This window comes from Simochromis diagramma, unplaced genomic scaffold, assembly GCF_900408965.1.
Source record: "Simochromis diagramma unplaced genomic scaffold, fSimDia1.1 OVJJ01000293.1, whole genome shotgun sequence".
In the NCBI taxonomy this organism is placed as follows: domain Eukaryota; kingdom Metazoa; phylum Chordata; class Actinopteri; order Cichliformes; family Cichlidae; genus Simochromis; species Simochromis diagramma.
The window spans coordinates 1469269-1484956 of NW_024386801.1; the positions used below are offsets into that span (position 1 = coordinate 1469269).

The 15688-nt window shown below is 39.2% G+C and overlaps 1 protein-coding gene across 1 annotated transcript; it reads left to right on the top strand.

The window, feature by feature from the left end:
• The first annotated feature begins 747 nt into the window (after positions 1-747).
• Positions 748-13902, top strand: LOC120729439 (probable polypeptide N-acetylgalactosaminyltransferase 8). Its single transcript, XM_040024993.1, has 10 exons — positions 748-2859; positions 3072-3238; positions 3325-3508; positions 3756-3953; positions 4085-4199; positions 4294-4479; positions 9783-9920; positions 10204-10299; positions 10378-10545; positions 10736-13902. The coding sequence occupies exons 1-10, from the start codon at positions 2693-2695 to the stop codon at positions 10868-10870; spliced, it is 1554 nt and encodes a 517-aa protein (XP_039880927.1). The 5' UTR covers positions 748-2692; the 3' UTR covers positions 10871-13902.
• Positions 13903-15688: the final 1786 nt, after the last annotated feature.

The following is a 15688-nucleotide window of genomic DNA, read 5'->3' on the forward strand; positions in this document are numbered from 1 at the left end:
AGTGAGTGAGTGATGTGTGGAGGAGATGAGAGATGGCATCGTCTGTGGAACGATTTGGACGGTAAGCGAACTGTAGTGGGTCCAGTGTGTCTGGTAGTGAAGAAATGATGAAGTCTCTGACCAGGCGTTCAAAGCACTTCATCACTACTGAGGTGAGGGCTACAGGGCGATAGTCATTGAGAGAAGCAGGGTGGGGTTTCTTCGGGACAGGAACAATGATGGACTCTTTGAAGCATGTGGGGATCACCGACTGAGATAGAGAGATGTTGAATATCTCAGTGAACACAGGAGCTAGCTGGTATGCGCAGTCTCTTAGGATACGACCTGGGATGCCGTCTGGTCCTGCTGCTTTCCTGGTGTTCACTCTCTTGAAGGCTCTCCTTACTTCATGCTCGGAGATGACGAGCACGTTTCCGGTGCTGGCAGCATCTTCCTGTCTGCAGCCGTTAGCGCCGCTAACATTAGCATTGTTGGAGACCTTAGCTGCAGCCTCGAAGCGAGCATAGAAAGTGTTCAGCTCGTCTGCCAGAGTCACGGCCGCGTTCGTCATACCGGTTGTTGGTGCTTTATAGTCCGTTATTGTCCTTAGTCCCCGCCACAGGCTCCTAGAGTCACTCTGTTGGAGTTGTGACTCTAGTTTCCTCCCGTAGCGCTGCTTCGCCTCTTTCACCGCCCTCCGCACGTTATATGACGCGGCTTTGTACGGGTCCATGTCCCCCGTCATGAGTCCCGTGTTGTAGGAATATGGAAACGTCTTTGCCACGCTTTTCTGCAAAACATCTATTATGACAGTTAACAGATTATTGCTTACTTGGTTTGTTCTGTGAAGAGGTTTAAGCTTTATAAGCCTGGTTGATGATCCTGAGGGAGAGTTTGAGATGGCACTGTAGGATTAAAGTGCTGGCTAGTAGACTAAGAGCCACGGGTTTGACATGTTTTGAGTTTCCTTGGGTTCTTTTAAACAGTTGTAAGTTTGCATTTTGCAGCTTTCTTATTTTGTGGTTCATACCACCAACCTGCCTTGTTGTCAGCATCTGTAAATAAATTGCACGTTGGGTGAAGAGAATTCCTGCTTCCAGGTGTTCGTCCTTCACTGAGGTGCTATTACAATAACCATCTGACCTTTCTTTTTATTTTCACACACATTTTATTGCTTTACTGTGTTCAACTTTTGGTTGAGAGAAAGAAGAGAGAAAAATAGAAATGGACAACAAGCATAATCTTATCTGTAATATTTAATGCTTCAAGGCTGTCATTTATCCTAAATGTGCTAATATTTTTATATCAATTACAACCACAGTGAATTCATGTAAAAGGAGGCTGAGTAAGTTTTACAAGCACATGAAATTTACTGTGTGTACTTTGAAACCTTTATTGTTAGCCCGATAACGGTTGTTGGCATCTCCTCTGCACCTTTACGTCAGTAAAAGACTATTTAATAGCTGTGTGAGTTTTTTTTCTTTCAGAAATGTTTAAACTTTAAGATAAGATATGCTTTATTATACAGCTTGAGTTTTAAAGCCTGTTCAAACGGACACAGAAAGCTGAAATGCTGCAGAGGACATAATTACACTGTGATCCTCTGTGAGAAACCACAATGAAGGTAAACATACGAAGAGTTGGAATAATCGGATCATTTCTGTTGTCACTATACATTTTCATCATCTACACAAATAGAAGTTGTACACCCAGAAAATCTATTCCTGAGGGAGTAGCTGATCAAGAACTTTTAAAGAGAAAACTGGAGAGGATCGAACAGACTCTAAACAAACTGAGTGAGTATCAGTTTCAAAGTTCACATTCTCACACGCTGACTTCTTTTCAACATTATTGATAAAGTTACCCTTCAGTGAAATAGCTTAACCTATTATTAGCTATCACATTGTAAAAATCCACCATTCACAAGAAATGTATGTTTGTCAAAAGTAAATGTGTACTCCCAATCTCATGGCTCTCTTTTTATGAATAGTTGCTCTGTTAAGTCATGGTGGTGTTGGTTGGTGGTTGGTCTGGAGGATGTGCTTCCAGTGTAGAGCAAAAGGCTATTGGGATTCTACATCGCCACCACTGCTACCATTACCTGAAAGCAGAACTGAATGAGACAGAGCAAGCCAAGACTGCTAACTATAAGGGTTGCAACCAATGCAAAATCTCCTTTCAATGCTTTTTCTTTAATGCTATTCATTGCATAAAAACGAATTGTCCACTAGGGTTTCCTGTGTATAGTTTTCTTGGCGAATGTTGCTGTTAAACACAGCTTGGTCCATCTTATATGGCATTGCTCTTCAAGCGTATTCATCCATTTTTCATTTTTATAGATATTGCTTTACCCTGCTCATGTTTTGGTTGTTGTATTTAATCATAACAAATATGGCCATGATGAAGGTGGAGTGTTGTTTTAATGGCAAACTCAGGTAAAATTACATTTTTTTTTCTTTTTCAATGTTAGGAACCCAAAGGGGGAAAGATGCATGCTAGATTTGATCTGTGTGACGAGTTTTTGAAGAGCACTTGATAAGTCGAAACAATTCTGTTAGCCGGTTTCTTCTTCTTTTGCCCCAACCATGAATAACAGTTCTCATCCTTCTGTTTTTCAACCTCCACAAAAGCAAAGCTAACCGAGGTTTTAGGTCAAAAGAATTTCACAAATTCCATTTTAAAAAATGTGGACAAAGAAGAAGAGAAGATCATTATGCCAAAGTTATACCCAAACTCCGTCCTGTTTACCAAGTGGGGCGATGGCCTGACAGAACAAGAGCAGAAGGAAGCTGAAGGTCTGTTTCAGATTTATGGATACAATGCCTTCCTGAGTAACCAGCTGCCACTTGACAGGAAGCTTCAAGACACAAGAGACAGCAGGTACATTTTATTAATGAGATCCATGATGGTCAAGTATTTTTAGTTATTTATTTATTTTCTGCTGCAAATTCCAATGTTGTCATCCTTTGTCCTAGAAGAGCTTAAAACTATCTCACTACTCCCAAGTAAACCTCGAAAAACGGGGCTGGGCTAATGGTCTGTTTGAGCTTACTAAAACATTAATCTAATACACACCATCTCACGCCGTTTAGATGTCTGGCAAAGAAATATGCCAAAGATCTGCCGAGCATCAGTGTGATACTCATCTACATAAATGAGGCCCTGTCTGTCATTAAGAGAGCAATACAAAGTATAATCACCCACACTCCAAAGAAGCTGCTGAAAGAAATCATTCTGGTGGATGACTACAGCAATTACAGTAAGCTTACAAAGATAGTCCTCGCTAATGTCACTCAGTATTTTGAACTACATCAGCTTTGTCACAGATCTCTATTTCAATTCCAGATGACCTTGGAAAACCCTTACAAGACTACATAGATCAAATTAACAAAGAGATGCCTGGATTAATGAAGAAAGTGAGACATACGCAACAAATGGGCTTATCACAGTCCCGGATATCCGGTTGGGAGCATGCCACAGCTGACGTTGTGGCCATTTTAGATGCCCATATTGAAGCCACAGAAGGATGGTAAGTACATGTTTTAACTTTATGGTTTGTTTTTTTCCACCCAGGAAAACAAGAGTAAAGTAGGAAGGCAGTCGAGGAACACATCCTCCACCAATGAAGTACCTGTTTCCCTCCTTATTTAATGAGTTATTTCTTTTGCTAGCGCTTCAAGTTCAGATAAAAACAGTAATTTTGGATGAAATCTTATGAACAGAAAAATGACATACTGGAAAGTTCTCTTGGTGTCTTATTTGTTCCTCTTCTGCAGGGCAGAACCTTTGCTGGACAGGATCAAAGCTGACAGGACTGTTGTAGTGTCCCCTGTCTTTGATAAGGTCCATTTTGATGACCTACATGTGGAAAGATATACCCCATTTTCTCATGGCTTTGACTGGGCAATGTGGTGCACATACGAGCACTTTAGCTCTGAGTGGGTAAAGAAGATGGATGAATCACAACCGGGGAAGTACGTGAAGCGTGCAAGCAAAGAGGCGATAGAGACAGCATCACAAAATGTATCTCAAGTGACATTGGATTGCAGACAATATAGGTAGAGAATTGTTGGGGAAAAAAACTCATGTGTTGGTTTTTGCACAGGAGTCCCTCTGTTATGGGAATCTTTGCAGCAGACAGAGCTTTTCTTGGAGAAATTGGTGGGCTGGATGGTGGGATGACAGTTTATGGTGGGGAAAATGTTGAACTTGGAATTCGTGTAAGTTATTAGTAATAATATTATAGTCCACGCTTTTAAACTATTTAAGATTGAAGATTTGCCGATCACGGCCGTCTGATCTGTGTCTACTCAGGTGTGGTTGTGTGGAGGAAGTATAGAGGTTGTGCCCTGCTCGAGGATAGCCCACATCGAGAGGACCCATAAACCATATGCACCTGATCTCAGCCCTGCCATGAGAAGAAATGCTCTGAGGGTGGCAGATATCTGGTTAGATGAATACAAGAAAAATGTATTTATCGCGTGGAACGTCCCACTGGAGGTTTGTATGATGATTTATAATCTAAAGTTTATGTTTAGTATAGAGATGGACCGATCCGATATTATGTATCGGTATCGGTCCGATACTGACCTAAATTACTGGATCGCATATCGGAGAGAAATAAAAAATGTAATCCGATCCATTAAATATCAAAAAAGCACCTCACAAAACTTGCGACACGGCGTAACTCAGCTCATAACCAAGCAGTATGCATCACGTGATAGAGCGGTTGTGGCGTGTGAGACCTGTCGGTGGTCTGGTTGAGCATTTGGAGCTTCGCTACCAAACCAGCATTTCATCTCCGAGGAAGTTACCCCAGAGAGAAGTAAAGCAAGTGTGTAAGTTCATCTCTGAGTGTTTGTAAAGCGTTCCCGCGTTAAGCTTATCAACCGATATATGGAGCGACTGCCTCTCTCTCTCTCTCCTGCTGCTACTTCAATCATGAAACTGATCAATGATCAGCTGATCGGCTTTTCTGTCGTGAGTCCGTCTCTCTTGTTTGTTTTGGCCCACTTTGCACCAGAAAGAGGAAACCAGCAGCTGAACAAGAGCAGCACGTTTAAGCTTGATAAGCTGTTGTTAGAATTTATTTAATATTACTTTCTACACCAGGATCTTTTTCTACAGCTGACGGCTGTAACTGTGCAGGGGCGGATCTAGCAAAATTTAGCCAGGGGGGCCGATAGGGCATGAACAGGGAGAAGGGGGCACAAAGACATACTTTTCTTTCTTATTCTCATTTAAAATGTGTAGCTTTTAATAAAAAATTATCCGAATCTTACACCCAAAGGTTCCCTATTTTTTTTTTTGCTGGGAGTTTTAGAGCTCGATTAGTTAGGATGCTTACTCTTTAAAATACCAGAATAGGGAGGATGGTGCAGGTTTAAGTTTATTAGATTGATCAGTTTTGCTGAACTATGAAATTTTTTGGGTGCAGTGTATTTTTTGCATACAGGTATAACAGAATAGCTTTAGTGTTTTGTTTTGTTTTTAACTTGAGTATAAACGTATACAAAAAGCAGCAAGATATTAAAAAACAGTTTTGTTGATTAAAAAACACACTATATCGGATTCATATCGGTATCGGCAGATATCCAAATTTATGATATCGGTATCGGACATAAAAAAGTGGTATCGTGCCATCTCTAGTTTAGTATATGTATTCTTCAGTGTTTTACTTGTCAAACTCATTAGATTATAAACAGAACATGTGAAATCTGTCCTTCACATGAATACGCTGTAATATCTTGTATTCTTGAAACATTGTCTGTAAACAATACTGCATATCATGTGTGCTAATGATCTAAAGGTGTTTTCACCTAATTCAACTTCTTCACACACATTTATTAATTTAAATTGTACCTACTGCACTCTTGCTTTTTTCTGTTATGTATTGGATACTCATCTGAAATGTGACTAGATTTCGAAATAATTAGCTCAGTATGTGTAAATGCAACCCCTGTTAGCTTAATTTGCAATGTTTGTTTCCAGTCTTGTGCTAACATTATGTCAGTTTGGCACAGATTTCCTTATATGGTCACTGCAGACATGAGGAGGCGGGGTTTTCAAGCACTGAGTTCTGATAAGAAAATGGTAGCTAATCAATCGAAAGTGGGCTTTCAGGGAGGGGAGTGTAATGGAAAATATAACATGTTACTTCAGACAAAAGGTGAGGCTGTATAAAGTTATTGGGGGAGTCACCATATAGGACGACACATAGTGTGTAAAAGCCACCAACACTGGTGACTCAGAAACTGGAGAGTTTCAAACCTCATCTGGCATTAAGATCAGTGTGTGCCACGAGCTTAATGGTATTAGTTTCCATGGTCTGCTGTAGGTGGGGTCTCAAACCGGGGGCCACTTGTGGCCCACCTCACCCCTACTTGTGGTACTTATAGATGTGAAGAAATATAATGCAATTTGGCCCCTGAAATTTTTTCTTGGATTTGTTTGTTGTTGAGTACAATGTTAAAAATGAGTTAATATGAAGGCAATATGAGCAGAGAAACATGTTGAGGGATTGGCTGTGTTAGTTCAGTGACAGAGTCAAAAACTAATGTGTACACTTATTTCTGCATTTTTATTTTGTTAAATAGAAACCAAATGATAGCAGAAGTGCTGCCACATGTCTGGCCAGAAAGAGAGGACCAAGTGTTTATTTGCAGGGCTCGCAAAATCGCTAGCCCGACGTCCCGGGGCTAGCGATTTTTCTGTTCGGGCTACCAAAATCCATCTCAGCCCTGCCCGTCAGGCTGTCATAGGAAGAAAAAGAATATGTCAATCCTTTTGCATTCTTTCGCAAACGTAGCTGTCAGTATGTGACATATTGAAATCGCGTTTGACTTTGCGCTTGTTTTTTGCTTCACTTTCACTTTGCGATGGCACAAACTGTGAATAGAGAGCGGCAGCTACTGACTGGTGAGTGACAGATTAGTTGCGCACCAATTCCTCTGACATCGTCTTATCACTCATTAGCTTACTATTCAAACGTGACAAGTGAAATCTCCCGCAGCAAGCTTAAACCTGTGATACAGGTTGATTGCGCAGAGAATCGCTGATCATTATGCAAGTGCCTGTGTAAAAGCAGATGGATTTACGCAGGTATTTTAGTTCTGCAGAGCCAAATAAGACAGGTCAGGGTGAAGAAGGGACAGCCAAAGAAAAGCCGATCACAAAACGGAAAAGATATGACAAATCAGACTATGAGGCAAAAACAAAAGCGCAGCTTTTTTTGGTTTCATGGACAAAAGAATTTCTGTGGCTGGAATATGACGAGCTAAATAACATCATGTTCTGCCGGGTGCGTCTTGTTTCCCTCGATTTCTGAGTCGACAAGCACCTTTGTTACTGGGACCAGTAATTTTAAGAAAGACCCCATTAGAACCCATGAGAAATGCAAGAAATGCATTATTGCTCAGTCTGCAGTATCTTTCCCAGAACAAACGCCAATTACAAAAAAACTACTAAAAATAAACCAAACACAACAAGAAGTCCAGAAGAAACGCAGAAGAAAAAGCTGTTTAGAACAGCGCGATGTTGCAAAGAGTGAACTACCTTTGGCAAAATGTAGCAGCCTTTGCAAACAAAGCAAATGATCTTGGTTCCACTTACCTCTTACCCGTGACTTCAGTGGAAATGTCAGATTCAGGATCTGACACAGACTGATCCATGTTCTACACAGTTCTTACAAGTTCATAGAAATTTCTGTTCAATTAGAACCAAATATTTGAGTTGATGATTGTATTTTTTTACAGTTGTTGTAATTTGTGTTTTAACAATTTTTTAAGTCAATCAAAAAATTGTCCTTTTTTTTCTTTCAGGCTACTTAAATTTATTTTGGGCTACCAAAAACTTAAGAGTGTCTGCCGGAAGGGCTACCAGAGATTTTGAAATTTTGCGAGCCCTGATTTGGTACTTCAATGAAAGACTTCAGTTAGTTAAGAGGGAGGGAAAAAAGTTGTGTTCACGTTTGCAATTTTGTCTTATTATACAGTATTTGAAAGACTACATTTTCAGAAATATTTGTGAGTGTTTTCTTGTTTGTTTGGTTGGGTTTTTTTTGTACTACTTGAACACTAAAGTGTCCCTCACATGACATGACAGTGCCAGCAGGGGCCCACAGCTCATTTAAGTTTGAGACCCACACAAACACAAACTGCAAATCTTGCAAGGCTACTCTAACAGAGTCCAAGGATATAGATATGGACCCGAACATAAGAAAAGTAGGTATCCAATAAAGTTTATTTCTATATGGACAGATCTGGATCATCACAGCTGAGTATGTATAGCCTATATCAGGGGTCAGCAAACTTTAACACCCAAAGAGCCACTTGGACCCGGTTTCCAAGCAAAAGAAAACACTGGGAGCCGCAAATACTTTTTGACATCTAAAATGAAGATAACACTGCATATATTGTTTTTTTTTTTTTACCTTTATGCTTTGTGTGAACAACTAAAGTAAGTAAGTAAAGTTTATTTGTTAAGCGCTTTTAACAGACAGGCAGTCACAAAGCGCTGTACACAAAGATTAAAATAAACAATACAATCAATAGACATTATACGCAATGTAAAAGATCAAATGTAAATAATGTAAAGAATATAAAATACATGGATCAACAAAAGGCTTGTTTGAACAGAAAAGTTTTTAACTGCTTTTTAAAAGAATCCACAGAGCAACTAAGGTGTGTTGCTTGTGAAATCCATGAAGTGCTACAGAGAAAATTACATTTTATTTATGTAATTAACACATTTTGAACTCTTAAAGAAATATAACAAAAGGAAAGCTGAACTACAATGATCCAGCAAACAAAAACTGTTGTGAGCCGCCCCCCTCATATCGTCTTTGGGCTTTTGGAGCCTTGACCTGACTTTTAAAAAGTAATTGGAAAAAAAGCACCATGCTGCTAAAAAAAATAGATATTTGCAAATTTCTGCCTAAATATGTATTTTACCTAAGATGTTGAAAAGTGTGTTCATGGAAACATCGTCGGGTCTGCTGTGGTATGTTTACAATGGGACTTCTGCTCCTGAACCTCTGCGCACAGCGTCTGCAAATCGGGGCTGTACGAAGTCACTTTCATCTTTACGAAGGACTGTAAGCTGTCCTCTGTGAGGTGTGAGCGGTGTTTGTTTTTAACATAGTTCACAGTGGAGAACAGCTGCTGGCATAATGTGGATCCGAAGATCCATAATTGGCCTACCTGGGGTTGAAAGTCTCGATAAATGCACGTCGTTTCGGCGGGTACACCAGCTTCCGTGAGTGTGATGCTTATTGTGAGCGATGAAAAATAATAAAATATAATTTTATTTTTATATTTCAATATCACAATAATCTTCCAATTTAGAGCTACAAGTTAAAAAAAGAACTAAAGACAAATAAAATACACTTCAGCTAAATACTTCTAATTTATTTTCCCAAACCACACGGAGCCGCAGTATAAGGACCAAAGAGCCGCATGCGGCTCCGGAGCCGCAGGTTGCCGACCCCTGGCCTATATTATAAATTACTTTATAATGCAAATTAGCTTACACTACCAATTACAAGCTTAAACTGAGGAATGTCTTTCTTCAACTTTTTTTGTACCTGGCATGCTATTTGTCCTATTTATTCAGGAGAGATGCTTCCTTTTAGTGGTTGGCTGTTTTGTCCCTAAATGTATTGTTCTATTTAAAAGTTCACTGTATAAGTCTATACAATACAATAAAGTCTATACAATATTTTCTTCTTATTGATCAGAAATATCATCAGAAATAAGAATGTTACTGTGGAAATCATGCTTTCTGGTGTGACATCTGACACACAGGATCACATGGTCGATATTGGTGATGTGTCTCAGAGGAAGGAGCTCAGAGAGAAGCTTAAATGTAAACCCTTCAAATGGTACTTGGAAAATGTCTACACCAGTCTGTCAACATGGGATAACATGTTGGGTTATGGTGTGGTAAGTGGCTTTTTATTTTGCTTTTTGAGCACTTTGTCACAAGGACAAAAATATCTATTAGAGTAAGTTCAAGATAAGAAATGTGGTTGTGTTAAAAGTTCAGTTGCATTTCAGGAGGATTTCCATGATTTAAGACTCTAAATGTGGTAAATTTAAAAAAAAAAGTTTAAAAAAACATGTAGTAGCAAAGCCCAGGAGATTTAAATATATATTTTGAGAAACTGTACCCACACAGTGAGTATATGATTCAGTACAAAGCAAATAAGCAATTTTGACACTCCAGTTACGGAACGACCTTCTTAAGAGCCACTGTGTGGACCAAGGACCTGTTCCTGGAAATATCCCCATCCTGCATGGATGCCACTTCCAACAACCACAGGTAATGTAGAGTACCAAACTACCAGGATAATAAATATGACTGAATATAATTTGAAGTTATTACTTTTCCTTTTAACAGCACTGCTACTACAACACAGATGGTGAAATAATCATTGGGGGGATTGCATCTCACAATTATAACAGTGATCGCTGCCTGGTTGATCCAGGCTCTGGAAGTTCTCCCACCCTGCAGGACTGTCCACTGGCAAAAACGAATGAACTACACATGCACTGGGACTTCAAACAAGTAAGATCTTGGTCGATAACAATCATGGTAATGTTTAAATGGCGTCCCTGTATAGTGTCTTTTCAGGTGCCACTGGTGGGAGGTGCTAAAGTCAAAAATGTTCAGATGCTCCTACTGACATACTCCAATGTTTCTTTTACAAACACTTGTTGTGCACTGTTGCCTCATACTTTCTCTCAAACTGTGGCAGGGCCAAGCAATCATAAACAAAGCAACAAACAGATGCCTTGAAATCGTCCAGGGAGCAAACTTTTACTATGAACTCATCATTCAGCAGTGCAGTGGGCAGAGCTGGAGGATCGAGCATCTCGTCACAAGCTTTTAGTGCCGTTTTTAACATGACCGTCTGTTATATTAAAGTGTGCTCAAACTCGATCTCATTTAAAATAAATTTCTTTTTTAAAAAAAAGGTCAAAACCAATTAAACGTGTTTTTGCAATGACATCGCTGACTACCCTGGAAAATGTTTGCAATTCTACAGCGCTCACTACAAATAACTAGAGTACACATTTTTCTACCTTTCCTGGAGTTTAAACAGTTATGACATAATAATGAACAGCTAATGTGCAAAATCCAGAAATTGACATTTTGAAAAGAGGTTTATTTGATTCATGAAAATATAGTATAATATATCCATATGTTGTGATACAATAATTATGATATAGTGTTGTGCAAAATATTGAAAAACACAGGTGTGCAGGTGCAAGCATTCAAGTTCATTAGACTGGTGTGTCATCTCTTTTTACCCCTTCTATTGTGCAAATAGCCACAAGTAAAAATAGCTTTATTGCTCCGGTTAAATGTAGTCACGACCTGTAGTCTTTGTCAATACACAGATCCACAGATAATACCTTTTAAGAATTATCTTTCACAGAACTGACATTGAACAGTTGCAGCAAGAAAAACAGGAATGCATGATGACTGTACGGCTTGGACGTCACCTGTGAGTGAATAAAAGGGCTCTTGGTCCACTTTATGTAAACCTGATTGTGCTGCAATGCTAAACTCCATTAACTCTGCATAGTTTTACAGATGCAAAAACATTTTTTCACCTGATGCCACAATACTTTAATTCATTTAAGATTTAATCTCTTTATTGTATCGTGTTTAGATTTGGAATTTTTAAATCTCTTTTGTATATTTAAAATTTAGTTGAGCTCATTCTCTAGTGTACTTTTTCATTCTGAGATATTTATCTTATTGAGCTAAGCTGTGGGTTTTTTCATGTTTTGACTGGTGTAACAGTAATTTCCCAACTTTAAGGACAAATTAGGTTTTTGTTTTCCTTCTTTTTTGACCAACTATAGATTGACTATAGATTAACGAGCAATTTTAAATTTTTTATTTTATTTTAACAAAATTGTGAGTGAGATGATGGTGTGATATGTGTCTCAGATGCAGTGGAGGGGTGGTCCAGTGGGTCCAGGTGTGTGGTGTCCTGGCAGGCATTGTGTTATTAAGCCTTCCCTATTTGAGTAACTGCTGGAGCCCAGAGAAGATAGAGAGAACAGGACAGAACTGTTTGCTTGTTCTAAGCACATATTCAGCTGCAGAGAACAAACAGCTTAAAAAGCAACAGTGAATAAACATGCATTTACCTTGTACTGCTGTGTGCGCCAAATCCTTTGCCACAACAGCCTCACTAAATCAATTAACGTCTGGCTCGAAAGGGAAAAACTATGACCAAAAACAACAATTTGCTGTAAATGTATGCACTCAATTGACTACTAAAAGTCAAATGTAGTCTGGAAGGTTTCTAGGTGTGTAGTTGCCATCAAAGTGAAGCCATTGTTTAAAACTTTGTTGGATGTGACTCATAAATACTTGGAAAAAGGTACCGGAAATAGGGATGTGTTCAGCTGGAGCACATACCAACACACTAAAGTATTGTCTGTGTGTGCCAGCAGGTCAAAATGAGGTTCAGATTACGGTTATTGAACACACCTATGCATGTGCCTCCCTGTCTGGCTATGGACAGAATTTCTAAATGGAATAATGTCACAGAAACTCAAGATGAAGTTAAGAAACTTTACAGGTATGTCACTGACACGAAATTTACAGCTCAATTGAAAGATATGGGTGGTCTAAGACATGCTGCTGATAAATGTAACATGTTTCATAATGGAACCGTAACAACCGTGACAACATTATACTTTTAACCTTGGGTGTGTCTATGGTTTTTGTTCCAAGACATGCAAAGTATGAAAGACCACAAAGGCAGTTTTGAAAACAACATTAAGCAATATTTACACTCTTTCACTGTCAAGCTTTTACATATTAGGATTTAAATTTAAAGAAAGAAAGAAGGATAAAAGAAACATAAACAAAATATCATCTGATCTTTAGAAGGTCTGGAGGATTTGGGTGTGTGTCTGGGAAGGGTTACAAGTTTCAAATACTTTGAAGTTCATCATTCCACACCGATAAAGATTATTCACGAGTGGAAAAAAAAAGTCAGACACATGCCAATCTTCCCAGGACTGGACATCTCAGCAACATCACCAGAAGGTCAAACTGTGCAATGTTCAGAGAAACTGGAAAAGAAATCCACATCGCCGACTCTACAGGGCTCTATTAGAATATTCAAGTTAATGAAAGTATCCAAAGAAAAAGACTGAACAAGACTCGCTTGTTTGGAAGGATTACCAGGAGAAAGCCTCTAAATTCTAAAAAGAACACGGCAGCAGGCTAGGGTTGGAAAATTGTATCTGAACCACAAGATATCTGCAAAAATGTATTTTGCACACACAAAATCAAACTATGATATTGAGCTATGGTGCACAGTGCCACAATTGGTGAAAATCAAACGCAGCATATAAACTGTCAAGCAGAGTGGTTGATGGGTAACAATTTATTCTTGTTGTGCAGCCACAGGACCTGGGCACTTTGCACTCACTGAGCTGACCAGGAACGCCTCTGTACATCCAGTATTCTAGAGTGAAATGTGAGTCCATCTGTCGGACTTGACCAACAGAGCAATGATGCCAAACACACCAGTGAATCTAAAACAGAATGGCAGAAAAAGTAAAGAATCAAGCTGTTGCAATGGCCCAGTCAATGTCCAGACCAGATTCAAGCCAATTAAAAGGCTGAATGAGCTCTAAAGAAAGCTGTGCACACACAAATGCCCAAGGACTTCAAAGAACTGGAGCAATTTTGCAAAGAGGAGTTGGCCAAGATTCCTCCATAATGAGAGGAAAGAATTATTTCAACTTATTGGTGCTAAAAAGTATTGAATTATGGGGTCTACTTAGTTTACACACTGCTTCTGTTATTTTTGAACCAATAACGAGAAGGTATAACAGGTCATATGTTGTTCATCTGGGATTGTAAAATAAAGTTATTTTAAAACCTGAGGAGGACTCGATTATTTTTTATTATTAAGTAAGTAAGTAAGTAAAATTTATTTATATAGCACATTTCACAGATAAAAATCACAAAGTGCTTCACAATAAGATCAGACATACAAGTTAAAATTAATTAAAAGCCTGTTTGTATAAAAATGTCTTCAGCTGCTTTTTAAAGGAGTCAGTAGAGTCTAGACAGCGTAAAGACAACGGCAGGGAGTTCCACAGCCTCGGTGCCTGAAAGGCTCTATCCCCACGTGTTTTAAACCCAGTACGTGGGACCACCAGTAGCCTCTGACCTGAAGACCTAAGTGCTCGGGATGAAGCATGAGGTTTCAACAGGTCAGAGATATACTGGGGAGCTTCACCGTGCAGAGCTCTAAAAGTTACAACTAAAATTTTAAAATGAACCCTAAAATTTACAGGCAACCAATGAAGAGAAGCCAAAACTGGAGTAATGTGTGACCTCTTGTTTGTACCAGTTAAAAGTCTTGCCGCTGCATTCTGTACAGACTGAAGGCGATCCAGAGCTGGTTTGTTGAGACACGTAAAAAGACCGTTACAATAATCCAAACGAGAAGAGATAAAAGCATGAATCATCTCAAGTTCTGCCTTTGACACCAGTCTGAGTTTAGAAATGTTTCTTAAATGATAAAAACAGTTCCGGACAAGTTGTTTAGTGTTTCTCAAGTTTCTGAGACTCGACTGAAATGAAGGGTCTAAAAAACTGATATGCTGCTTGATTTCTGAGAGCATGTGATCAGGTGCAACAATCAAGGTTTCTGTTTTATCTGCATTTAACTGGAGGAAATTGTCATTTAACCATTGTTTGATTTCTGACAGACAATTATTTAAACACGACAATTTATAAAACTCAGAAGCTTTGAAAGAACAGTATAACTGAATGTCATCAGCATAGAGATGATAAGAAATATTATTGTAATGTCTGATAATTTGGCCTAGAGGGAGGATATACAGCAAAAAGAGAATAGGACCTAAAACAGATCCTTGAGGTACCCCAGAAGGCAGAACTGATGTTTCCGACTGCACATGATTCATACAGACAGTAAAGGATCTCTCAGATAGATACGACATAAACCAATTTAAAACAACACCAGCGATCCCAAACAAGTCCTTCAGCCTATTTATCATGATGCTGTGATCAACAGTATCAAAAGCAGAGCTGAGATCCAACAGAACCAGAACGGTGTTCTCTCCAGAGTCTGCTGCCATCAGAGACACTTTAAGCAAAGCGGTTTCAGTGGAGTGCAATGTGCAGAAACCAGACTGGAAAATGTCCAGAATATTGTTCTTCTCCAAAAAGTTGTTAAGTTGTTCTGCAACTGTTTTTTCCAAGATCTTTGACACCAATGCTAATTTTGATATTGGCCTGTAACTGCTTGGAAGAGATGGGTCCACATTTGGTTTCTTTAATATTGGTTCAACAATAGCTTGTTTAAAATAGCTGGAAACTGAGCCAGTATAAAGAGAAAGTATTAATTATTTCCAGAATACAGGGGCCAATAGAGTCAAACACACTAATGAAAAATGATGGAGGAAGTACATCAAGGTGGCTTGAAGTCAGTTCCATTCGACCAAGCAGAGCACTGATGTCCTGTAAGGTAACAGGAGTAAAAGAGGACCGGGTATCAGCAACGTGTCAGTGTGATACTGAGAGGATGGTAAATGGCCTGTATTTGTGTAGCGCTTTTACAAGTCCCCCCTAGGGACCCCAAAGCGCTTTACACACCCAGTCATCCACCCATTCACACACTGGTGGAGGCAGCTACAGTTGT